Source organism: Ascaphus truei, chromosome 12 (genome assembly GCF_040206685.1).
Source record: "Ascaphus truei isolate aAscTru1 chromosome 12, aAscTru1.hap1, whole genome shotgun sequence".
In the NCBI taxonomy this organism is placed as follows: Eukaryota; Metazoa; Chordata; class Amphibia; order Anura; family Ascaphidae; genus Ascaphus; species Ascaphus truei.
In genome coordinates, this window is record NC_134494.1 from 16,048,925 (window position 1) to 16,075,985 (window position 27,061).

The 27,061-nt window shown below is 47.7% G+C and overlaps 1 protein-coding gene across 7 annotated transcripts in view; it reads right to left on the minus strand.

The window, feature by feature from the left end:
- Nucleotides 1-1,941: 1,941 nt before the first annotated feature.
- Nucleotides 1,942-27,061, minus strand: part of CDHR5 (cadherin related family member 5) — a 78,202-nt gene continuing 53,082 nt past the window's right edge. Inside the window, exons 9-16 of one of the 7 annotated variants that reach the window (XM_075566806.1) lie at nt 11,728-11,825; nt 10,715-10,921; nt 7,302-7,418; nt 6,426-6,492; nt 5,222-5,353; nt 4,456-4,695; nt 3,192-3,355; nt 1,942-2,514 (exon numbers count right to left, since the gene is read on the minus strand). In XM_075566806.1, the coding sequence (XP_075422921.1) occupies nt 2,041-2,514; nt 3,192-3,355; nt 4,456-4,695; nt 5,222-5,353; nt 6,426-6,492; nt 7,302-7,418; nt 10,715-10,921; nt 11,728-11,825 (1,499 nt within the window). In that variant the 3' untranslated portion in view covers nt 1,942-2,040. Of the gene's footprint in view, nt 2,515-3,191; nt 3,356-4,455; nt 4,696-4,789; nt 5,354-6,425; nt 6,493-7,301; nt 7,419-10,714; nt 10,922-11,727; nt 11,826-27,061 lie in introns of all 7 variants that reach the window. The other 6 variants (XM_075566805.1, XM_075566803.1, XM_075566802.1 and 3 more) reach the window with 6 other exon arrangements.

The window sequence follows — 27,061 nt, forward strand, 5'->3', positions numbered from 1 at the left end:
TTAAATATGAACAAGATATAGTAGTGTATATACCCTTCAACTGTGATGAAAAGTAATCAATAAATATCAATATAGTGATAAGACGATTAACAAAAAAAACCTTGTGATAATACTCTGATCCCTGAAGTAGTATCATACTACGAAACGCGCAGGATATTTTTGATATTGGTAAGCCTATATTGAATAAGTAACTCTTTTGTACAAGCTTTAATCCCTGTTTCAGTGTGCATTGCCTCCGACTACAACCTGACAGTCGCATACCAGTGACGAAGGTCTAGTGACGTCAGTGGCAGCCGCTTGGAGACGCAGTCGGGATTTGTTCCGTACACAACCGGTCTTGAGCAGGAGCATCTCTAGCTATCACTATTACCACTAGCGCCGGCCCCAAAGCGGAACCATCTGGAATTTCGGATCGGGAACAGAGACAGCAGCACCCGGCTATCGGGAGGAAAGCTGAATACACCTATCTCCTGGTAGTGGACCGCCGTGATGCCTGTCAGATGAGGAGAGCAGCTGAGCGCCGTTTTGGTAACATGTGCCTATACACGTATTGCTTTTATTGATCTAATTTGATGTACGTACGATACTCACCACCTTTTCACATTTGCATAATATAATTGAACTTATTACACTATGAGAGTTGTGCGCTGTTTGTTCTTTTTCTATACTCTCTTTCTTTGTCTGCTTTCTGTCCAAACGTTATAGCTCTCTGATTTGCCATATGTGCCACCAGGCTATGTGCATTGTGATGTCACCGATGAGCTATATCTCCCAGAGGGGCGGACGAAACCTTCTTTATATTATAGTTAGATATGCAGTATGAGCGTTGTGAGTTCAAGTCCTGGCTCAGCTCTTAATAATATTACAAACGTACACATCTACTTTTCTGTTTAAAGATGAGTTGATTTATATTTCGACACACACTCATTATACTCTTTTATGACCGCATAAATATTATACATAAATATACAAATCTTTTTAAAATGGAGCTTAGCCCCAAAGTTGAACAGATTTAGAATTTGTTTAGATTAGACAGTCACACTATTTTTTTTAAAGCCATCGTGACTTATAATATTGTGCAGTTCACACGGATAAAATGGAATACAGGCATACCCCACATTCACGTACACAATGGGACCGGAGCATGTATGTAAAGTGAAAATGTACTTAAAGTGAAGCACTCCCTTTTTCCCACTTATCGATGCATGTACTGTACTGCAATCCTCATATACGCGCATAACTGATGTAAATAACGCATGTGTAACAGGCTCTATACTGTCCCTGCTTGCGCACAGCTTCGGTACAGGTAGGGAGCCGGTATTGCTGTTCAGGATGTGCTGACAGGCACATGCGCGAGCTGCCGTTTGCCTATTGGGTGATATGTCCTTACTCGCGAGTGTACTTAAAGTGAGTGTCCTTAAACCGGGGTATGCCTGTATTCTATTATTGCTCATGCCATCATTTATTTTAAATATATATATTTCGGGACCCTTTTAGTAACCGTTGGTAGGCCAGAGGGAACCTTCCCCATACCATAAGACATCTTCTGGCCCATTCAAGTAAATAAGCCACACGTTGTCTTACAGTAAATCACCTGTAGGTGTCCTCTGGTTTAGCACTGCTCAGTAAAGGTGGCCATTCTTGTTTAATTGAATCTGCACCGTGGGCACACAATATTATATAGCAATGCTATACACACACTGACGACAGTGCTACCAGTGCTACCAGTAATAAATGATCTCATTAACTTGGTATTGAGCTATACAAACTACTGTATGATATGAAGCAACATGAAACCATAGATAAGTCCTCCTGTGAAGTTATCCAAGAAGCTCAGCATGTGCACTGATTAGGGTTTCTGAACCAATACACAGAATCCTTTGAGTAGGAATAAGCCATGAAAGGCATGTAGGGGACATATTGACAGCTGTGTGCTGCAAGTTACTAGTACGATCTTTATGTGATACTTTGTGTGGCCAAAGCATGATAGAACCGGGGTTACCACATGTTGAGGGATGTTGTGACAACAAGAACAGGAAGTTACAGTATGGTGGAGTCATTTGAACCAATGCGATTTGTCTGGAATCTGGGCTCCGGTTCTTCATCGTCTTCTTCTTCATCATCATCTTCCTGGGTATTATACTCTTCCTCTACTTCGTCATCCAACTCGCCTTCCTCAGCTCCGTTGATCACTACAACCTCTGGCTGAGCATGGTCCATAAACCACACGGCTTTGTAACCGGGGTCGTCCTTGAACTCCTTGGTGAGGATGGACTTTACCTCCTTCTTGTCTTCTGGGTCAGATGACTCCTCTGCTGTCTCGGAGAGCGGGAAGATACTGGTCACCGCTGCCCCTGAAACCAGGACAGTGCTCGTCAGGGACTCGCCAGAGACGGAATTAAAGCCATCGACACCCAGATTGGTAGAAGGCTTGGAGCTTATGTCAGGATCCGGGTTATTTCCCGTTTCCTCTTCAATGAGTTGTTGGATCCCATCATTTGTGCCTCCAAAACCCTTGAAGAACCAAAAACGAGAGGGAGGTTATTAAAAACGATCAAATTTTTCACAATGCAGTTGGTTGCATCACCCTTTAGAGATGTCAACCTCCAAGGAATAAAATCAGTGAGATTTGGGGTTTCTGGACAAATAAAATGATGTTTAAGTGGAAAACATTTAAGCCGTGAGACTCCATTAAAATACAAAAAAATCAGCGAGACTGGCACCAAACCAGTGAGAGTGAACAGCTCTGCAACCATCACATGGAGGTCAGGGAGAGCCGAAAGGAGGGGCATGTGTTCCGGATGGAGGGGCTGGCTCAGTGGTAATTTCACTGCCTTTGAAGTGGGTGAACCCAATTCTAATCCCAGTGTCAACTCTTCTGGAGACCTTGGATACATCCCTTTATCTCCCTGTGCCTCAGACACTAATATGCTTAAAAAGCGACTAATTGTACTCGCAAAACTGTAGGGACAGCACTGCGTACACGGTCAGCACTACAACAATAACTATTATTATTATTAATAATTAGCAGCAAGAGCTAGGTTTTGATTATAGAAAGAACATGCAAAGGAGGTAATGTTAACCCCTCCACTGCAAAAATAAATAAATAAAACAAGTATATAACACACACACAGACACACGTCTAAATGTATATATATACATTTAGACGTGTGTCTGTGTGTTTCACTCACATCTCCGGAGCCCTTGCCCAGCTTGCGGGTGATGCTGTGCCCATAATGTCTGTAGATAAGGAATCCCAGGACGGCGAGACACAAAGCCAGGATCACTCCCAGGGAGGCTCCCAGCGCCGCCATATCCCCTGCAGAGTACAGCTTGTCTGACTGCACTCCAGAGCCTGGGTAACAAGAGCAGCACTGTCAGGAGGGCACAGATACAATGCACAGAGAAAATGCATGGATACAGGGCACAGGTAGATGGTGTAGACGCAGACCACAGAAAGAGAGTGTGGATACAGGGCACACAAAGGAATGAGATTAGGGGCACAGAGAAAGGACTCAGAGTAACAGGACACTGATGCAGGGTAAAGGGCACAAACAGATTTTCTACCCAGGGGACAGGCACAACCCAGAGTCCGAGGGTCCGAGCTTCAACCTGTTGGACAATTGAGCTGCCAACTCTGAACATTCCACTGACAACAGCTGAGACTCAGAAACAAGGCAAAGAAAAGACCCATCATACAGTACATTATGTGTTCAGAATGGATGAACTTGTAAACCATTTGGTATTTGCACAAAGTTGGTCACTCGGATAATTGGGACCCTCTTAGGGCTCTATTCAATATGCTGTGAAGCAGCTTCCCAGTGCTGGAGACGAGATCAGCTCCTTTCAAGTGAATGGGGCTCAAATTTTGTCCATCACAGGGAGGAGGCATTACAGCACATATGATAAGGTCCTTATACTGGAATTCACTAAGCATCGATAAGGGTAATCAGAGTTCAATACCGCGTTAAGTGCCATTGACTTGAATAGTAGGTATCCCTCATCTGAGCTTACTGTATTTAGATAAAAACTCAATTCACAATGGGCTTTCTCGTCTGTGATGTATCTCTGGTGATCGATAGACAAGGTGGCTCTGTGCTTCCTCAGTTTAGTGACTCCTAAGGTCTGCTTGTCTTGGGGTCGGTGGCAGAGCCTTCTTGAATAAACGTTGAATCCAAAGGCCTAGAAGGCTGATTGTCGCATAAAGTCATATGATGTGGAAGGGTGAACCGTAGAACTGGACTAACTGCTTGTCCTGGATGTGGGCTCCAAGAACCTGTAGGGGGCATCACGGTCATTCCTGAAGTCTTACCTGCTGTGGGCTGTGACCCTGTAATGGGGGTCACTATAAGCCTAGATCGAAGAGGTCCACTATTTTTGGCTTTGTGGTGGGTGACATGGAGCTTAGTGGGGCATGTGTGCTAGCTGTTGTACCCAACAAGCTAGTTGAACTACCTGTGGAAGATTTGGTTGTGCTCTCTGTGGAACTGTCTGTCCCGGTTACTGAGGGCTGCCATGCTGTACTGATGCTGGAGCCTGTAGGCCGGTGTGTCGTCCCTGCTGGGTTATCCGTGGTTGTTAATGGTATAGTTATGGGGAAACCTGGACCTGGTGATGAGGATATTCCTGGAGCCTTGGAGGTGGTGGAGCCCGTGCCAGGGGAAGTGGTTGCCTTGGAAATTGTTGTCACGGCACCTACAAGAGATATCAGTTCAAGATTACTTAGGTTAATATATATGATACTGACTCAGCCCTACAACTTCAGCCATTCCTTCAAACTAGTGAGTACCTGTGGGCTTTGAGGCAGTAGACCCAGTTCCAGCTGTGATACTAGAGGTGGTGCCTGTCCCATGGGTAGTACTCTTGGTGGTGCCTGCCCCTGGGGTGGTACTCTTGGTGGTACCTGTACCAGCTGTGGTACTCTGGGTTGTGCCTATTACTGGGGTGGTATTCCTGGTGGTACCTGTCCCAAGGATACTACTATGGGTAGTACCTGTCCCTTGAGTGGTACTCTTGGTGGTGCCTGTCCCAGGGGAGATACTCTTGGTTGTGCCTGTCCCAGGGGTGGTACTCGTGGTGGTACCTGTCCCAGGGGTGGTGCTCTTGATGGTGATTGTCCCAGGAGTGGCACCTGACCCAGGGGTGGTACTCTTGGTGGTGCCTGTCCCAGGAGTGGTACTCTTGATGGTGCCTGTCCCAGGGGTTGTTCTCTGGGTAGTACCTGTCCCAGTGGTGGTACTCTGGGTGGTGCCTGTCCCAGGAGTAGTACTCTGGGTAGTGCCTGTCCCAGTGGTGGTACTCTGGGTGGTACCTGTCCCAGTAGTAGTGGAAACGGTCATTGTCGTGGCTACACCTAAATATCAAAGAAATAAAACAAATGACTACGATTTATGGACGAGTAAGATTTTCCATCACTGTTATCAGTAATAGAATCTCTATACACCATACACCTTATCATGAACATGTTGCTGTGTATAATGATGATGAGTAACTCTATACACTTCCACCCCTGATAATGAACATGTTGCACTGTATAATGATGCAGGGTATCTCTGTATACTTTCACCCGCTGCTAATGATTTCACGGCAATGTATAATTATGCTGAGTATCCCGATACACATTGATAAATACACAAATACCCAGTAAGCTCATATTTAAGCCTCAAAAATTACCACAATATATATATATATGAATATAAATGCCAGAAATGGAGTGCTACTGGGCATGGCAATATATACTACAAACACATTGATAAATCTCTTTTTCTTCTTCTGAGATTGATAAACTTCAGCACTCACGTGTTGGCAGATAAAGAAGCTTTTATTCTTCAAGTTTACTGGCAAACATATGGTATTCAAATCAAATTGACGTGTTCTTCAAGATGATGACTGGTGACTCCTCCTTTCTTTGATGTTTCTCTGCTGACTAACTCATATCGCTCTCAGACCAGTCTCTTATAGAGAAAATACTACATACGTAGGCATTTCAACTCTAAGTATATTTCTGTTCAAGGACTTGAGGTGTTTTGTCTAGGTGACATATTGTATAAATAGCATGTTTCATAAGGAAGTCAACCTTCTCTAAATTTCCCTGTACTGTATAATGACACTAAGTATCTCTATAATGTAACCGTTAACGTGATACCTAACCTTGGAGGCCTCCAATATTTCTCTCCACTAAGTTCCTGCCTTTTATAAATTGAAACGCCCATTCAGTTTGTCCAACAGTAACACAATTCCTCAGCACCTCACGAAACATCACAATTACAGCTAGAAAGCCTGCCATGATTAATAATAGTGTTAGAAGGAGCCTGCAAGGGAATTCAAACAGGGCTCACCCACTTCAAAGGCAGTGATGTTACCACTAGGCTACCTGTCGGGGTCTTGGTTTAGTGAAGGACAGGTTACACACGGGGCTTACTTACCTGGTGTAACGTCCACTGTGACTAAGGTCCTGCTCACTTCTCCAGTGGCGCTGTCCATCGCTGCCACCTATGTGAGAGAGGTAGCGTGTATTAGTTGAGAGATTCTTATTATCTTCTCAGAAGGTAGGATGTTGGCCATCTTGAATTTCTGATTTCATCGACAACCACAGGATCCTGCAGTGAACTAAGATTAATTACGAATCCTTCTGCTTCACCTACTCCTTTACCTCCCTACTAAAAATATGGGCGAAGAAGAAGGTAAAGCCAATGAATCTCAGCACACTGCAGCCTGCCAGCATCATCAATGACATTCAGGGTTGCCACCTTCAACTGATGGCCAACCCGGAGAAAATGGGAAAAAAATTCCCTTATTGGCGGTGTGATGCGGCGGCGTCTCCCGACATCCTGCTGCAACTCCCCCTCCAACTGCAGTGAACATGGCTGCGCTGCGACATATGACGCGGCGTTGCCACGGAAACGGGACGCTCCGTGGCATCACGTTGCCATGGCAACATGGCGCCGCGTCATGACGTCACGTAGCATCCCCTTGCCATGGCAACGCCGCGTCGTATGATGCCACGCAGCCATGTTGACTGCAGTTGAAGGGGGAATTGCAGAAGAATGCCGGAGACGCCGCCGCACCTCGCAACCACCCGGAGACTAACGGGCTAAACCCGTAGCCCGAAGGTAAGTACCCTGAAACCCGGAGTCTCCGGGTCAAACCCGGAGAGGTGGCAACCCTGATGACATTACAAATACAAGAAGCCACCCTCCTGCCTCTAGTCCTAACAAGATAATAAAACTCTCTTGATTATTTTATTTGACATCATTGGATAACTCCAGCAGGGTAGACATGACAATTATAATTACGCATACCGAGAATTCTATGGTGATCGGAGAGGGGAATACTGCGTTAGTTAAGATGAATCCATCACGGGAGATGCTGAAGTCGCTGCTATTTTCAATGCTGTATACAATTCCAGGGTTCACCTTCTGTAAACACACAAATGTACATGTTATTGTAGTTTTAGGAGTAGTGGTAGTGTTATGTTAATATTATATAAATGTACTATAATTATTAGTATTTTATATTAATTTATTATTAAATGTATTATCATTACAATTTTTTTTCTAATTGGTAATATTTGTATTGTAATAATGATTATTTTCTATTATTGTATCATAAATATTATTTTCTATTTTACTGTTCTTGTTTTTATTATTATTGTTATAATAATAAGTGGGTGTTGTACTTGTAATGTTATTGTTAATATTATCTTAGTTATGATGATTATGGTTGTTATTATTTTTGATTATTCTAATTACGGTCATCATTGTTGTTCAAATTACTATTATTGCTGTTGTAAATGTCTATTTTTCCACAGCACTATGCAAAGTTTGATGTAGGGATTGATAACATGACAGACAGCTGTCTTGGGCTATCTGTGAAAAGATTTGCTCATAGATTTTCAATGTTAGACGTGGTTGATTTCCATATCTACCTCTTGGGGGAAGGGAAAGGGGAATTTGGACCTCTGCTCAGCCTAATAGCATATTGCTAATACATGTATAGGAAATGGGGCTGTGCCTATCAGCCTCGAGGAAGCGCGCATGCGCGAAACGATCGTCGGCAAAGGCTGACAAGTTCACAGGCTGTATCACTTCGGGTTCCTGATACTCTGTATATGCAGCAATTATACTAGATTATAGATTTAAGGTTGCGATTTTGAGGTAGAGGTTACAAAACACCACATAGACTGATAGCCTTAGAAGTTATACCATGTTGAGATCAGGGAGCCCGTTCTGGACGATATACAGCAAAGCCTGCAAGTTACCTTATGCTGGGAGTGTCCGGACAGACAGCTGATTATACTATAAGAGATTACTGGTTTGGACATAGACCCAGCACGTTATCCTTACACATTTATAGGATTTTTACTATTTTCTGCCTTGCCTAGGTGTCATTTATAATCTATATCACCCTACCACCTGCATACTACTTAAACAGCATTGCTACTTGCAACTAACTGCACTCCAAATATTGGGATCAATTACAGTTGCACCAATACAGCTACGCCTGCATTACTAACCAACATACACCCTACCTATATACATATATAGACAGCTTAGGGTTCAGGACCTCGCACTCCTGCATATTAATTATTATTAACAACCAAGGAGCTATATGTAGGTACCCTGCAGTGTGGATGTTATATAACACTAGAGTTATATTGGTTGTTGGATCAGATCACACATGGATTATCTGAGTATGCAGATACACCTCCAAAGGGTGGTTTAGCTTAATATACCTATACATTCATATACCAATTATAGGTGCAGCCCTGGTAGGTTTGGGCTATTATTCTATCCTTCTCCTGGCAGTAATCCCTGCATAAGGGCAGGTTTGCCAGGAGTCATCATGGGTTTTCCCCACTTCAGGCAGTACACTGAGGCAGTGAAGGCAGGTCATCAGACTCTGTGTCCAAACAAGAAACAGGGGCGGTGCCTGTTGGAGCTACTTAGGGTATTGCCACTTTCTATTTAGTGGTCTTTGAGAGTCTGTCCTTGGAGTGGAAAGGACAAGGGTGGCATAGACCGAGCTGCCAGGACTGGCTAGCTTGAGGCCTCCCTCCGGGGAGGGAGAGTGCACACCCCATACCTCCTACCCTGCTTAGGGGGTAGGGGGAAGAGCTAGGCCCGCTCTGGGTGCCCTTGGCCCAGAGTGGTGTTAGGGACATCCTAAAGGAGGACAGCCTGCTGTGCAACTGTCTGCTGTGAATAAGAAGAGACATTAAAGAGCTTGCACTTTTATGGAAACTACTGCCTGAGAGTGAAGTGTATCAGGAGGAGGGGAAGGTATTTCACTTGTGGGTACTTCACTCCATATCGCTGGGGGCTGCAGGAGATGGAGGCGCTGCACCAGTAGAAGAGACGGAGGCACAACCCCAGAAGCCTGTCTTGTTCTCCCCCATGTCATCGCGGGAGACTCAGGGCCCCCTGTTGCCAACAGGTACGCACCACACTGAGACATGTAGCCAGAGCTCTAGATTCCCTAGGAAACCCTATCTGAGATTGGGTGGGGGAAACAGGGTTACACAGGTATTATTCTGTTACAGCGGTACGCTAACGTTAGCGCCACTATTTGTGACCCTATTATATGGATCAAGGCAAGATTCTGTGTTACGTATTAGTTTTGTCTATTTTGTGTGCCCTACTTCATTTTAATCAAGGTTATTAATAAAGATTATTTTTTAAATACTTCACACAACACTACTTAGGTTATACAGTAGAGTGCTAAATAGCTGAGTTTTTTTTCTCTTTAGTATCTGTGATTTCCATATCTGTTAGACGCTATTATGCCAGATAGACAAAGTTATGAATCCAGCTCAAAAGACATGCGATACCATATTCAGTTATAATACTTAGAATAAAATGCTACATTCTATATGTATAATAACAGACATACTGTAGATTAGTTAGCTAAGACACAGGAGGATAACACCTGGACACAGGAGGGGTTTTGTCCAGGGAGAGAGGAAGGAAGAACGGATAGCATACAGTACATCTTTGGAAAGCAGATGGCATATTTGATGTGAGCTACCATTTGATGTAAGTAATGACTGCGGACAATGAACAGTATTTTTGTGTGCTCAACCGGATGTGGAATTATTAGATCTAGGTAAGATATAATCTATTGAAGATGATTCAACACGCATTGTTTGACAAAAAAAACACAAACTCAACACGAGCTACAGACATATCGATGTGAGGGAGACCCTGCTTCAGAGAGACTACGCTCTAAGCAGTTTAGTTGGTGATGAAAAGATACAATATTATATCATTTAAATGCATTTAGTCTGAGAGGCAGGTTGTGTACGATCAATGAACAACTGTCAATAAAAGGTATGGGAGAGAGTATAAAAGGCTTGGGGAAAGGTGTGTTAAACATTGATGGAAGTTCTTTTCTACTACAGACTTCCCACTGTAGATGGACACAGTGACACAGGACGAGGAGACCTATGGCCTATATAGTCTGTTCCACTGCAGAGTGACATAGTGACACAGACAGAAGAGATCTATGACCCATTAGGTTTATCCCTCCCACTGCAGAATGACAGACAGAAGTGACCTATGGCCCATGGAATTTGTCCCTCTAACATTAAGATGACACAGACAAAAGTCCACTGCAGAGTGACGGTGACACATAAAGAAAGGACCTGTGGACCATGGAGCATATTCTTCCCACCCCAGGGTGACAGGGTGACACTGTCCCGGTCTAGGATACCTACATCTGTGAAATCTTCATCTGCAGCGAACACTTGGAGAGGCCTTCCTTGGTTTCTTGACTCAGTCACAAAGCTTCTGATAGCAGAGCGAGCGGGGACCTCTCCCAGGTAATTTCCGCTTTCAAATACCGGGGGGTGATTGTTCCTCTCCTTGACTTCAATCTGGACTCTTGTCATGGTGTATTTCCCGACATCACTAGCTTGGACAGCCTGGAGGTAGCATAGAAAAACATTGACATAGAGAAAAGGGACATATATCTTATCCAGTCTGTTCCTTCCACTGCAAGGTTACACAGTGACTCAGACTGCAAGAACATATGGGCCATCCATTTTGTCCATCCGACTGCAGGGTGTCATAGTAGCTTAGGCAAGAGGGACCTATGGCCCAGGGAGGATGTCCCTCGCACTGCGGGAAGACAGTACAACAGAAAGAAGGGACTTATGAATCATCCAGTCTGTTCCTCCCATCTCATGGTGACACAGTGACCCAGACAGATGGGACCTACTGCTGCGGCCAAGTTTATTCGAGCATTTGCCCGTAGCAGTAGCCTGGCGCGCGCCCGAGAGTGACGGGCGCGCGCCGAAGCAGCGGAAGAGCGCCCTCCGATCGGGCCGCTCTCCCTACCGCTGCCGGGTCCGCCGGGTCCCCCGGAACCCCCTGCCGCCGTCCCGCGTTCGCGGGACACCAGGGCTCCCTCGGGGAGCCCTGGACGCGCGTGCAGGGGGCGCAGGCTCCCGAAGACGCGTGACCGCGCGAGGGGCGGCCACTAGCAAGCCGGGAAATCTCCCGGCTTGCGGTACCGGCCACACTTTAATAAAGTGTGTCGGTAGTGTATGACCCACCTACTGTAGCCTGCCCATTCCACTGCAGGGTGACACAGAAAAAAAGCTATGGACCATGAAGTCTTCACTCTACTGCATGGTGACACAGTGGCACATTCAAAAGGGTGCAGAGATAGAGGGGACCTTTAATCCATTGAGTCTGCCCCTCCTACCGTATATTGCTGGAGACCTACCATAACCTGCAGGATTATTATCTCCAGATTGTCTGCTGCCCTTTTCATCGTTATGTTTCCCGTCGTCCCGTTCACATCAAATATGTCACCAACATTCCCTTAAGAGAGAGAAGGGGAAGTTAAAAATACTCATTAAACCAGATAAACCCTAATTTATGGTTTATACATAAAGCATGCTCCATTTTTGTGAGGGTCACATAGTACCAAAGTGACCTAATGACATATTTAATGGGTTCAAGGGTCCGTTCTATGTAGAAGCAAAGTGACCTCATGACAGTGACATGTTTATTTCAAAATTTTATTTTATTTCTAAAAAAGGTTTTACAGGGAAAAACATACATCACACATAGCGCGTACCCAAGCTGATTGTAAGGATCCGCGCTGCGGGTACACCCGCTTCCAGCGCCTCCTTACCTTTGCTCCGTGCCGCCCAGGCTCCCCGGCGGCGTGCCTCACTCCTTGCGGTCCCTTACACGGCTGCTCCCACACTTCTGGGTCACGCGCGTCACCCCTACGGGCGCGTGCGGACCCTGGTTTCAATTTGCTGGTGCCGGGCGCCTGACTCCGCCTCCTCTGACGCGGCACGTGCATCACGCGCTTCCCTGCCCCTGCTCCGTCAGGTCCCCCCCCCAGGCCCTTCTCTCCTATCAGGCCCTTCCACGGGCCGCTCCTCCCCTGGCTCTGACAGGTCCCAGCTGCCCAGGCACCTCTCCTCTATCAGGTCCTCCCTCGGGCCACTCCTCCGTTCCTCCCCTTCCTCTGATAGGTCCCAGCCCCCTATTTAGTCTCCCCTCACCATTTCCTCTTTGCTCTGCATAGTTTCTGTACCTTGGTGCTGTCTGCTGTTGCCTGGCCCCTTTTGTCTTTCAGTTCCTGTCCCTGGATATTCTGCTGACCTCCCTGGATTTTGACCTTTGGCTTTGGACTTCGTTTACGCTGCTCTCTGGAACTCCTTGGAATTGGCGTTGGACTTTCTACCTTGCAGACTTCTATATCCCCTGGACACGGCTTACGGACAATCTACTACGCTGCTCTCTCCACTCCACGACCCAGGCTTATGGACACTCTACTACGCTGCTCTCTCCATTCCACGACCATTGGCTTACGGACTTTACCTTCCACCGCTGGAGTTGGCAAGTACGGTACCCTTTCTATTTTTGTTACCCGGACCATCTACGCTACTTCCACACTCCGGCCGTGCCCCCGTTTACTGCTAGGTGTGTGGTATTACTCCTTTCCACCTCAGTCCTGGGGTCTCGTCTGGCTTGTGGGCAGGCCAAGCGTTACATTATGCAGAACCCTTCTGACCCAGACCCCCCTGAGGTGGAAGATACACTAACCACTATCTCCAAACACTTTACCTTTTTGGACAACCAGGTTACCGCTCCTAACCAACAGGTTGCTACCTTAACTTCTCAGATTCCCCAGCTTAATGTCTCCACTTCCGTTATCCCTCCCACTGTCTCCGGTGAAGGAACAGGTTCTTCGGAGTTGCGTATCCCTACGCCCAGTAAATACGCGGGGGACCCGCTTGCATTCCGTGGGTTTTTAAATCAGTGCGAGATGCAATTTGAACTGTCACCCTCTCGCTTCCCCACAGATCATACCAAGGTAGCTTATGTTTTTTCCCTTCTCACCAGGGACGCCCTGGCCTGGGCTTCACCAATCTGGGAGCTGAAACCTGAACTCACTTACAACTTCCCTAACTTTAAAAGAGAATTTCGTTTAGTCTTTGACACCCCTGGATGTAGTGATATGGCTGCCTCCTCCTTGTTCCACATTTCGCAGGGTCGGAGATCAGTGGCACGTTACGCTCTGGAGTTTCGCAGCTGAGACTGATTGGAACTATGGGGCACTTTCTGCGGCTTTCTGGCAGGGACTTTCGGAATCATTAAAGGACGAGCTGGCGGCTCGTGAGAGGCCATCCTCACTTCAGATCAAAGATTTCAGGAGAGGCGGGCTGAACGTCAACGTCCTCGTACTTCTGTTTCCATGTCTTCTAATTCCAGGTCTCCTGCTCTTGTTCTACCAGCATTGGACGCTCCGGAACCTATGCAACTGGGCACTCATCAACTTCCTTCAACGGAGCAACTACGTCAGAGAAACGAGGGCCTGTGCTTCTATTGTGGATCTCCCGGGCACATCCTGCCGCGTTGTCCCTCGAGGTCGTGAAACGCCAAACGCCCAGTGAGGTATGAGAGAATCTCACTGGGTACCATCTCTTCTTTTCCCTCTCCCGCACGGGGTCTTCCCAAATGCATCTTACTGCCTGTCTTCCTTAAGTATGCCAGCATTCAAACACCCGCTCTCGCCTTCCTTGATTCTGGATCCGGAGGGAATTTCATAAATCAGGCGTTTGCTATCCAGCACAACATTCCACTCCGGGAGAAGGCCTTTCCGGTCGGATTGGAGGCTATCGATGGTCGACCCCTGCAGCCAGCTTTTATTTCCTTGGAGACACTTCCTATTGAAATTTCTATGAATGATGGACATTTTGAACTCATTTCTTTTGATGTCATCCATTCCCCTTCGGTTCAAATCATCCTGGGTTTACCATGGCTGCAACTACACAATCTCATCATCGATTGGACTGCCAAATTCCCCGTTCAATGGAGATCCTCCCAGGTGGAATCGTCTTCTCCGTCCGCTGCGGTATTGGCCGTCTTGGAAACCTGTCCCCCGCAAGACGCCACTCTGCCGGACGTCTATTCGGAGTTCCTGGATGTTTTCAGTAAGGCCAAATCCGAACAGCTACCCCCTTATTGCCCTTTCGACTGCCCAATTGACTTAATTCCGGGTGCTCCTTTTCCTAAAGCCAGGTCATATCCATTATCTCTGCCTGAGACGGAGGCCATGTCCGAGTATATCACAGAAAACCTTCAAAAAGGCTTCATCCGGAAATCTACTTCTCCCGCCGGAGCAGGACTCTTTTTTGTAAAAAAGAAAAATGGGACGCTTCGCCCGTGCATCGATTTCCGTGGCCTAAACAAGATTATCATCAAAAATCGCTACCCGTTGCCTCTTATCCCAGAGCTCTTCGATAGGCTACAAGGCGCAACGATTTTCTCTAAACTTGTTTACGGGGGGCATATAACCTGATTCGCATCCGCAGTGGAGACGAGTGGAAGACCGCGTTCAACACGCGCAGCGATCACTATGAGCACCTGGTGATGCTGTTTGGGTTGTGCAATGCCCCTGCAGTCTACCAAGACTTTATGAACAAGGTTTTTCGTGATCTATTGAATTCTTGTGTGATTTTACTTGGATGATATCCTTATTTTTTCCAAAACCCTCGAGGAACACATTCTCCATACCAAGATGGTGCTTTCTCATTTACGGGCCAACAAGCTCTACGCCAAGATGGAGAAGTGTGTCTTTCACCAATCCTCTACTACCTTTTTGGGATACATTGTCTCGGATCAAGGGTTCACCATGGATCCGGAGAAGCTCAATTCTGTACTCGAATGGCCACAGCCTAACTCTTTAAAGTCGATTTAGCGTTTCCTTGGATTCGCAAATTATTATAGGAAATTTATTGCTGGTTTTTCTACCTTGGTAACACCCATTACGGCCCTTACCAAAAAAGGGGCCGATCCTTCCTCATGGCCATTGGAGGCCAGCAGGGCCTTTGAGTCTCTTAAAAGAGCCTTTGTCTCGGCTCCCATTCTGCGACATCCCGTCCCCACCCTCCCCTTTACCTTGGAAATTGACGCCTCCGACGTGGGAGCCGGTGCGGTTCTCTTAAAGAATCACCCCCGAAGATAAACTCCACCCCGGTGGGTATTTTTTCGAAAAAAAATTCTTCAGCAGAAAGAAATTATGACGTGAGGAATAGGGAGTTGTTGGCCATCAAGATGGCATTACAAGAGTGGAGACATCTTCTGGAATGAACCAAGGAACCCATTCTGATCCTGACAGACCACAAAAACCTTTCTTACATTGAAGGTGCTCGTCGTCTTGGGCCCCGTCAAGCTCGTTGGGCGTTGTTCTTCTCAAGGTTTAAATTTATCATCTCTTATATTCCTGGGACAAAGAATATCAAAGCGGATGCGTTGTCCCGTCAGTTTATCACTGAGGAGAAGTCACAGGAAGTCCCGGAGAGTATTCTGTCCCCCCAATTGTTTATCTCTGCCACCTCCTTTGACATAGTTTGTTTGTGGGATGGTGCTCAGAAAGTGCTGGGACCGTATGTGATGGAAGGGAGCATAAACTGGGTATAATGAGTAAAAGTAGCAGTACTAAGCCTTAAGAGGGCATAAGGTACCCTGAAGGTTGGGGTGGGTTGTCCAGAGAAACCCCCCCTTTCTCATTGGGTTAGCCCCAGGTAATGTACTCACGATATTGCTTCTTCCCAGAGTCTCCCTTCCAGAGCGTGCAGCTGAAGTGGGATAAAGATTCCAAAAGCCAGGGTGTGCAGCGCACAGCAAAGATAGAGAGAGCAGGTCTTGCAATAACAGTCCTTTATTGATGGATCATATGGATGTGGGACAGCAGCAAAACTTCAACGCGTTTCGTTCAGAGAACTTTATCAAGAAGTCTTGATAAAGTTCTCTGAACGAAACGCGTTGAAGTTTTGCTGCTGTCCCACATCCATATGATCCATCAATAAAGGACTGTTATTGCAAGACCTGCTCTCTCTATCTTTGCTGTGCGCTGCACACCCTGGCTTTTGGAATCTTCACCTCCTTTGACATACTGGATAAGATTTTGGAGTCTCAAGCACAGGTTCCCGAAGGGCTAGACGTATCTGATGGTCGTCTTTATGCAGCCCCACGTTTTCATCTCAAAATTCTTGAATGGGGTCACTCCTCCAGATCTGCCGGCCATCCCGGGTTTAAGAAGACTACGGATCTGATTCGGCGAACCTTCTGGTGGCCCAATATGATAAAGGACATTAGAGCGTTCACCTCCTCTTGCCCAGTCTGCGCACAAAATAAATCTGTCCGTCAAAAGCCTTCTGGTCTTCTACAACCTCTCCCGGTCCCAGACCTTCCTTGGAGTCACATTGCCATGGACTTAATCATGGATCTTCCCCCGTCTAATGGTATGACTACTATTCTTGTAATTGTTGACAGATTCTCCAAACAAGCTCATTTTGTTTCCCTCAAGGGTCTACCCAATTCCAGTACTTTGGCGGATATCTTTGTAAAATAAATTTTCCGTATTCATGGCGTCCTGTGGTCCATTGTCTCGGATCGGGGTACTCAATTTGTTTCTAAATTCTGGCGTGCATTTTCTCAGAGGTTGGGCATTACCCTTCTTTTTTCCTCAGGCTACCACCCCCAAACGAATGGGCAGACTGAACGCATGAACCAGTCCCTTGAACAGTATTTGTGTTGTTTTTCTTCCGATTCTCAGGATAATTGAGCAGAGTTACTTTCTTGGGCAGAATTTGCGATTAACTCTCTAAAAAACGAGTCCAGTCAAGAATCACCGTTTTTTGTAAACTACGGATTTCATCCTACCCGTCTTCCCATGCATTCTCCCAGGTCCGGAGTTCCTGCAGCAGATGATAGGGTATCCACCCTACAGGAGTCAATAACGAAGATTCAAACAGTTTTACAAGAGTCCGTGCTAAGACAGAAGAGACAAGCAGATAAGCTTCGTCGGGAGGCCCATAACTTCTTACCTGGAGATAAGGTTTGGCTTTCTTCTAAAAATATCAATCTGAAGGCCCCAACCCCTAAACTGTCTCCTTTCTTTATTCTGAGACAAATTAATCCTGTGGCCTATCAGCTTCGCTTGCCTCCCTCTATGAAAATTTCACCCGTCTTCCATGGCTCTCTGTTGAAACCGTTTATCCAAGGCAAACGATTCGCTCATCCTTCTCTTCGGCCTCCTGCCCCCATTGTACCAGGACAACAGGAGTTCGAAATCCAGTCCATCATTGACTCTCGCATCTCCATGGGCAAGCTCCAATTTTTGGTTCACTGGAAGGGATACGGACCACAGGATCGTTCTTGGGTCTCGCATGCGGATCTTCACGCCCCATCTTTACTCAAACGATTCCACCAAAAATTTCCCCTCAGACCTTGGATGGTTCGTCCGGAGTCCGACCCTCGAGGGGGGGTACTGTAAGGATCCGTGCTGCGGGTACACCCGCTTCCAGCGCCTCCTTACCTTTGGTCCATGCTGCCCAGGCTCTCTGGCAGCGTGCCTCACTCCTTGCTGTCCCCTCCACGGCTGATCCCACACTTCTGGGTCGCGCGCGTCACCTCTAAAGGCGCGCGCGGACACAGGTTTCAATTTGCTGGCGCCGGGCGCCTGACTCCACGCCTCCTCTGACTCGGCGCACGCATCACGCGCTTCCGTGCCCCTGCTCCATCAGGTCCGCCCCCAGGCCCTTCTCTCCTATCAGGCCCTTCCCCGGGCCGCTCCTCCGCTTGCTCTGACAGGTCCCAGCTGCCCAGGCACCACTCCCCTATCAGGTCCTCCATCGGGCCGCTCCTCCATCCCTCCCCTTGCTCTGATAGGTCCCAGCCTCCCAGACACTTCTCCCTTATCAGGTCTTCCCTCGGGCCACTCCTCCGTTCCACCCCTTCCTCTGATAGGTCCCAGCCCCCTATTTAGTCTCCCCTCACCATTTCCTCTTTGCTCTGCGTAGCTTCTGTACCTTGGTGCTTTCTGCTGTTGCCTGGCCCCTTTTGTCTTTCAGTTCCTGTCCCTGGATATTCTGCTGACCTCCTTGGATTTTGACCTTTGGCTTTGGACTTCGTTTACGCTGCTCTCTGGAACACCTTGGAATTGGCGTTGAACTTTCTACCTTGCAGACTTCTATATCCCCTGGACACGGCTTACGGACAATCTACTACGCTGCTCTCTCCACTCCACGAACCAGGCTTACGGACACTCTACTACTCTGCTCTCTCCATTCCATGACCACCATTTTACGGACCTTACCTTCCACCGCTGGAGTTGGCAAGTACGGTACCCTTTCTATTTTTGTTACCCGGACCATCTACACTACTTCCACACTCCGGCCGTGCCCCCGTTTACTGCTAGGTGTGTGGCATTACTACTTTCCACCTCAGTCCCGGGGTTTCGTCTGGCTTGTGGGCAGGCCGAGTGTTACACTGATGTAGATAGACATATACAGTACTGAGTAGAACGTCGAAAGGAGTACATATAACTCGGGCTTATCAGACGCCATGTTCACTCCTCTTGTTCTTAAAGGCTTCACTCCCCCAGCCGGGAGGGTGAGCACCCCAGGAGCAGGCCCATCATTTTCCCATAATTAAAATAGAAAGAGGGGATAAAGGAAAGAAGACAAAGAAAGGGGAGGGTACGAAGCAGATAAGAGGGGGGGGAGGGAAGGGTAGAGGGGAGGGAGGGGCTAGAGGGGAGGGAGGGGCTAGAGGGGAGGGAGGGTGGGTGGTGAGAGGGAGGTCCTACCCAGGACCAGCGCTTGAACGTCTCTTGACGCCAGTATTGGTCTTCGTTCTTGATTTTAACCGTAGGGCCACCGTCCCAGATTTTGTTGAAATTATCTACATTTTGTTTCAGAAGAGCCGATAGTAGCTCCATTGATCGGACCTCACTTATTCGGGCTAGCACCATTTGTCTACTAGGCGGTTTGATCTTCTTCCATTTTGTTGCGATTGAGCAGCGAGCCGCTGTCAAAATTAACAAGACCAGTTTTCTGGATGTGGCAGGGAGATCCTCCATGGGTTTTGCGAGCAGAAATGTCAATGGGACCAACGGAACCGCCATTCCCACTGTCTCCTCTACTAAAGAGTGTATCATACTCCAGAACGGCCGTATACCCGGGCACTTCCACCAAATATGTGCCAGGTCTCCCTTCTGGCCACAACGCCTCCAGCAGAGGTCAGATAGACAGGGAAGACCTGGCTCAGCCTACTCAGGGTGAGGTACCAATGGAACAGAATTTTGTAGATATTCTCTTTGATAGTGGTGCAAATTGACGTTTTAGCTGCAGCTTTCCAAATGTCCTCCCAGTCATCTCTGTCTATTTCTAGATTGAGGTCTTCAGTCCATTTTAGCATGTAGCTATGGTTGACGGGAGCCAAGGATCGTGCTAACCCCTTGTATATTTCTGAGATCAGACCCTTCCGATACGTCGACAGTGACATGTTTAATGAGTTAAAGGGTAAATCCCGTGTATTGTGAACCTCTCCATGCACAAACCAAGGAAAGACGTACTCCATGTACTATCTAATGGACCTTCTGCCCCACAAAAGCTATGATAAAATAAAACTCTTCTGTGACATGGAAGAATTAGGAAAGTATGCCTTAAGGAATTCTTCCATGACAAACAATGAACTCAACAACACCATGGAACAAGGATATATCACGGCAAAGAGCAAATCTAACAGGACTCCTTCACCAGAACTTAACCCTACACTTGAACTTGACATGTATATATGGAAACCTTTAGACAGAGTAACATCCACTATTCTAGATAAAACGAAGAAACACATACATGTAACCCTCCTTGCCTGGCTCCTAAGGAGGTTACATCAAGTGACGATTTACATGGCTTGCTCAGTCTTTGTTACCTTGTCAGGGTGCTGAAATTGTGGACACTGGGCTTTGAAAATGCAATGATGGGCGTCCTAATCCCTTTTCTGTATAATGTCTGTAATTCTTCATCCCTTGGGGGTCCCTTCTGGGCCTTTGCTAACACCTCTCGTGCTGTTCTCAGTTTCCCTGTCTCTGGTTGTAAATGCCACCTCGCGGCCTTCTGGATAAGAGTTAGTTAGAGACGCTCCAGTTGGGCTGATCCCGGTATGCCTTGAGGTTACGGCTTGGGGAACCCCACCTAGGCATAGGCTTCCTCTATGTGAACCAGGATAGTAGGGATGAGCCATTTATATGGACACTAGATGAGAAGGGCACTGTCCCTAACTACAAAACAAGAAAAAGGATCCCTGCCCTATTATAGAATGATCTAGACACTAAACCTATTTACACTATATACAATGAGGTCCCTCCACAGTGATTCGTCCTGGGACCTACGGTCCAGACACTTTCCCTTCACTATCCTACTGTGACATCACTGTCACCAAGAAGAACTCAGCGGGGCTTACACTCTGCCAGGTCACCCTGTATACACCCTAATATACAAACCTGTTTATGGCAAAGTCAGAAAAATATTTACATTACATAGATGACATCCTGCAAGGCCTCTGTACATAGATGACATCCTGGATCTCATCCAATTCCACAAAAGGTTTAACTAAGGGGAGTGCAATCTTTTTTCCCTGCACACCCCTGCCGGCTGTCCCCCTCTGCTTATCTTGGTTCTGGCATCATGATGTGATGTTGCCGCGGCAACGCGACGTCACATGACCCCGCGGCATCATTTGACTGCATTGCCATGGCGATGCGTCACCAGGCGTGCCTGAACCAAGGTACGGAGAAGTTTACAGAGGCCTTGCAGCTCCTCCGGCATTAATTTAAATGCCTTCGGGAAGCACGCGGGGCATCTGTAATACACCTGCCCCATGCAGCGAATCTCGCGACCCCCCCACTTTGATCACCCTTGGTTTAACTAACTCTGACCAACTTTTATATGACAGTTTCCACCCCAGACAAACAATATACTCTCATATTTATAGCAAAGCCATTAGATACAACCACATTTGCTCAGATATTACAGACAAGGACCAGCAAGCAAGTTTATACAGTCAGGAAGGACTAAAATAAATCAAGGTTACAACCCTAGTATTACAGAGAAACAAATATAGAGCCACCAGAATACCATGGGAAAAAAAACTTCTGGGTTCCAATCAGAAATAGGAAGAAAACCTAGTCAGGGGCATAGCTTATAGCCTGGGCAGCCGGGGGGCCAGCACTCTTGGGGGCCCGCTTTCCTCCGTCTGTCAGCGGCAAATTGTGGCCCCATAATGCAAGAAGCACAGAGGGAAATCTTTACTCTGCAGGTGGGCGGGGCCAGGGTCAGGGGGCGGGGCCCTATGATGCAGGAAGCACAGAGGGAAATTCTTTCCTCTGCAGGTGGGCAGGGCCTGGGTCAGGGGGCGGGGCTCTGGGATGCAGTAGGAAGGACAGAGGGAAATTCCTTCCTCTGCAGAGCCTCGGTAAGGGGGCGGGACCTTAAGTAGAGCAGCGTGGGGCTGGAGCTGCAGCCTGGGGGACAGGCTGGGAAAGATGAGGGGGAGGGAAGGGTTAAATCACAGGGGTAAAAACAGACATGAAAGGGAAGAAGACAGAAAAGAAGAGACACAAAGAGAAAATGAAGTACAATAGAGAAATACATAAGAGGGAGAGCAGAGAACATAGAGAGAGCAGAGAACATAGAGAGAGAGGAAGGAGAGAGAGAGCAAAGAGGGAGAGAGAGAGAGAGCAAAGAGGGAGAGAGAGCAAAGAGAGAGAGAGAGCAAAGAGAGAGAGAGAGAGAGAGAGAGCAAAGACAGAGAGAGATAGAGAGAGAAAAGAGAAAGAGAGAGAGCGAGCAAAGACAGATAGAGACATGAGGGGGGCCTGAAATTTTTTTGTCTGGGGGCCTGCACATGTCTAGCTACACCACTGAACCGGGTAATATTAATTGTCACCTTTAATCCCCAATTGAACGTCCTATTCATAGGGTGACCAGATTTTGAAAATGAAAAACCAGGACACAATTTTGTTTTTATTAATAAACAAATGACATTACTAAAAAATGAATATTATAATTATATTGATCTAATAGTGTCACCATTGATGCTGTATTATTCATTCTAACTCTTCCAACTCTCCCTTCCCTCCCCCATTCTCCCTCTCCCATTCTCTCCTTTTCCTCCCCCTTCCCACCCAATCTCTCCTTTCCCTTCCCCCATTCTCTCCCCACCCCCCCCCCCATTCTCTCCCCATCCCCCCTTCCCACCCTCCCATTCTCTCCCATCCCCCCCCCCCATTCTCTCCCTTCCCACCCCCCCATTCTCTCTTCCTCCGCTCCTCCATCATCTCTCTCTCAATCCCCTCCTATTCTCTCTCCCCCTCCCTCATCCATTCTCTCTCTCCACCCTCCTCCATTCTCTCTAGCCACCCATTCTCTCTCTGACCTGCACAGACACACAGACACTGACCTGCACAGACACTCACACACACACAGACAGACCAGCACAGACACACAGCCACTGACCTGCCCAGACACACCCACAGCCACTGACCTGCAGACAGACCCACACAGTCACTGACCTGCACAGACAGACCTGCAGACACACACAGCCACTGACCTGCACAGACACACACACAGCCACTGACCCGCCCAGACACACACACACACACACGCACAGCCACTGACCTGCCCAGACACATACACAGCCACTGACACACACACACACACACAGCCACTGACACACACAGCCACTGACTGACACACACACAGCTACACACACACAGCCACTGACTGACACACAGAGCCACTGATTGACACACACACACAGCCACTGACTGACACACACCCACACCATGCACAAAGACTAACTGACACACACCAGCTCTGAGGAGCAGCTGCAGGGGGTGGGGTGTGGGGGGTACACCACTGAACTGGGTAATATTAATTGTCATCTTTAATCCCCAAATGGACGCCGTATTCATAGGGTGACCAGATTTTGAAAATGAAAAACTGGGCCACAATTTTTTTTTTATTAATACAACAAATGACTATTAAAAAAATGAGATTTGAGAAAATATGCAGAAGAGGCTATTATTGCAAAGGCCTGATTTCAGAGGTCTATCTGGGACTGGCGGTTAAAGCTACTCACTCTAACCACAGCTACATGCTAAAATGGGCAGCAGACTTGAATTTAGATATAGATAGGGAAGACTGGGAGGATATTTGGGAAGCAGCGTCTCAAACGTCAATTTGCACCACAATAAAAGAAAACATATATAAAATTATTTTCCATTGGTACCTAACCCCGAGTAGGCTGAGCCAGATTTTCCCCGGATCCTCAGATTTGTGCTGGAGAGGATGCGGGCTCAGAGGAGATACTGTATGGCTCACATCTGGTGGGAATGTCCAAAAATTCAGGGGTTCTGGACCATGATACAAACTATGATACGAGAACTCCTGGGGGTGGAGATAGAGGTTGATCCACTGACCCTGGTGCTGTCTAAACCAATAGAGGGCATACAATCCCACGAGAATAAAATGATAAGTCACGTCCTAACAGCGGCTCGCTGCTCGATTGCCGCAGCATGGAAAAAAAAATAAACACCCCTTCCAAGCAGACAGTACTGAGACGTATCAGAGATGTAAGACTGATGGAACTCCTCTCGGCACAGTTGAGCGAAAGAGTGGATAAGTTCCACAAGGTTTGGTCAGTTTGGCCAGACAATTAGTAAAGGAATTAACGGGTCATATAATTCCGGAAACAATAAGTTCCCAACCCCCTCCCTCTCCCCACCCCTCCCCCCCCCTCTCTTGCTCCTTCTTTCTTCCCTACCCACCCTCTTCCTTCTTACTTTTCTCCTTACTATTCTGGAATCTCTCTTGGGGCTCGGTCCCGCTGCGTCCGGTGGTGCGTGCGGCCGCGTGCGCCACCAGCCCCTTACCTGCAATCCATTGGTCCCCGCTGCCTCCTCCCTCCGCGGCTCACTACGTGCTGTGACGCGTCAGCCGGCCAGCGCTACCAGAAGAAGGTGTTCTGGAGCGTTGACGCGTCACGTGGTGCGCGTATGAGCCAATGAGGAGGTGGAGCAGGGAAGGAGCTCGTAGGGAGGCGGCCTCTTTTTTTTTTTTTTGCCGGCTTTTTGACTCTCTGCAGTGTAAGCAGATGCACGGGGGAACCCCTGGCAATGAGGAGAGGAGGAGGAGGGGAGCAGGGAGGCTGCGGGGAGCGGGACACATGTATTTACACTGTCCTCACACTCATTTACATGCAGGGCCTGGGGGAAGGGGCCCCGCTTCAGGGCAAACTGAGGGGGGAGAGGGGGGGGGGCGGTGGACCGGACGGGACTTTACAGCACCCGATTAAACTGGAGATATGTCACTCCAGCACACGGACACACGTCATGGCCGCGGCCCCCCTCGTCATGGCCCCGCCCACCCGATCCGAAAATAGTTTCCTGCAGACCGCAGATTGCGGTGCAGTGAGTTGCACGCGCCGCCAGCAAGCAAGACAGCCGTGCGGACGCGTCCAACGGGGCCTTAGCCTAAGAGAGAAATGACTGGAAGCGGCGGCTTCCCCAATATGTAGTATAAAGGGGGGGAAAAAAAACAGATGAAAATAAGAAAAAGTCTGTAAAATTCAACATTCAGAAACTAATTATGTAAGAAATGAAGACAACAAAATGCAATGTACGAGGTCATGGAATGTTTATTATTGAATTTTGCGTTAAAGTCTGAAGTTATAGTTGTTAGCTGTTTGTTAAAACTTGTCATAAGATGTCATTCTTTCAAAAAACAATAAAAAAATTGAAACAAAAAAAAAAAATTATAATTATTAAATGACACAAATCTAATGTAACCCCAGAATGGTGTATAAGGAAACATAAAGAAACCGTGCAGCAGTGTGTTGCCGTGCCATCCGGCAGCACAGGGGTTAAATGAGGTATCAATAACCTATTTGCTTTCAGACACACAACCCCCACCCCCCAATAAAAATGTCAAAAAAAGTTAAAAAATAAATAAAAAATGAATATTATCATTATATTTATCTAATCTTCCCATTCTCTCTCTACCTTGCCCCCTTTTCTCTCCCCCTCCCCCCATTCTCTCTCTCTCTCCCATCCCCATTCTCTCTCTCCCTTCCCTCCCCACCCCCCATTCTCTCCTTTTCCTCCCCTTTCCAACCAATCTCTCCCTCCCCTTCCCCCCATTCTCTCCCTCCCCACCCCCCCATTCTCTCCCTCCCCCCCCCATTCTCTCTCTTCCTCCGCTCCTCCATCATCTCTCTCACTCCCCTCCTATTCTCTCTCCCCCTCCCTCATCAATTCTCTCTCTCCACCCTCCTCCATTCTCTCTAGCCCCCCCATTTTCTCTCTGACCTGCACAGACAGACACAGACCCTCCCTCACACTCACACACAGCGAAACTAGCACAGACACACTGCCACTGACCTCCCCAGACACTCACACAGCCACAGACCTGCCCAGACACACACACACACACACAGCCACTGACCTGCCCCCCCCCCCACACACACAGCCACTGACCTGCCCAGACACACACACACAGCCACTGACCTGCCTAGACACACACAGCCACTGACCTGCTGACAGACACACACAGCCACTGACCTGCTGACAGACCCACACAGCCACTGACCTGCACAGACAGACCTGCAGACACACACACAGCCACACAGACACTGACCAGCCCAGACACACACAGCCACTGACCTGACCTGCCCAGACACACACACACACACACACACACACACACACACACACACACACACACACAGCCACTGACTGACACAGCCACTGACTGACACACACACACACACACACACACCATACACAAAGACTGACTGACACACACCAGCTCTGAGGAGCAGCCGCAGGGGTGGGAGGGGTGTCCTACCTTTCACTGTGGAGCATGGGGGGAGCCATCTTGGGCCCTGGCAGCAGGCACCTCACTTCAGGCTCCCACTGCTGAGGCTCCGCTGTCACTAACCCCGCCCCCACCCTCTGCAGTCAGACCCCGCCCCCACCCTCTGCAGCTAACCCCGCCCCCACCCTCTGCAGTCAGACCGGCCTCCGCTCTGTTCCTTCTCTCCTCTCTGCCTGCATTCTTGCTCTCTGCTGCCCCCCCTGCTCTGATGGCCAAAACCGGGTCAGCCACAAAAATCCGGGACATTTTAAAGAATGCGGGGCAGCCGGGACAGACATTCAAAAACCAGGGACATCTGGTCACCCTACCTATGCAAAATGGCTAAAGATCTACAAACAACCCTCCATAAAGATGACAGATTGAAATAAATATTTCTAGAACCATCCCTACTCTCCTTAGGACAACCACCAAACTTAAAACTGCTTATGGTGAGGAGCTCCTTTTTACAGGCCACAGATCACAACTCAGTTCCCTGTCACCACAAAAGATGTGAGACCTTCCCACACATTCCACACAGAGACAGAATACCTAAATCACACAGACACACAGGAGTATACAATTCTGGACTCCTTCACCTGTGCTGTGCTTCATCCAACATTGCATACTGTACCTTATAACATGCACACAATGCCCTAATAGTGGATTTTATATAGGTGAAACAGTATTGGAAAAAACGTAAGGAAAATTAATATGCATCACTACACCATCAATCAGAAATAAACACCTTACACCTTTGGGACAACACCTGTAGCCCCGATCATAATATAAAGGGCATAAAAGTAGCAATTATGAAAGGAAATGTTAGAACACAGA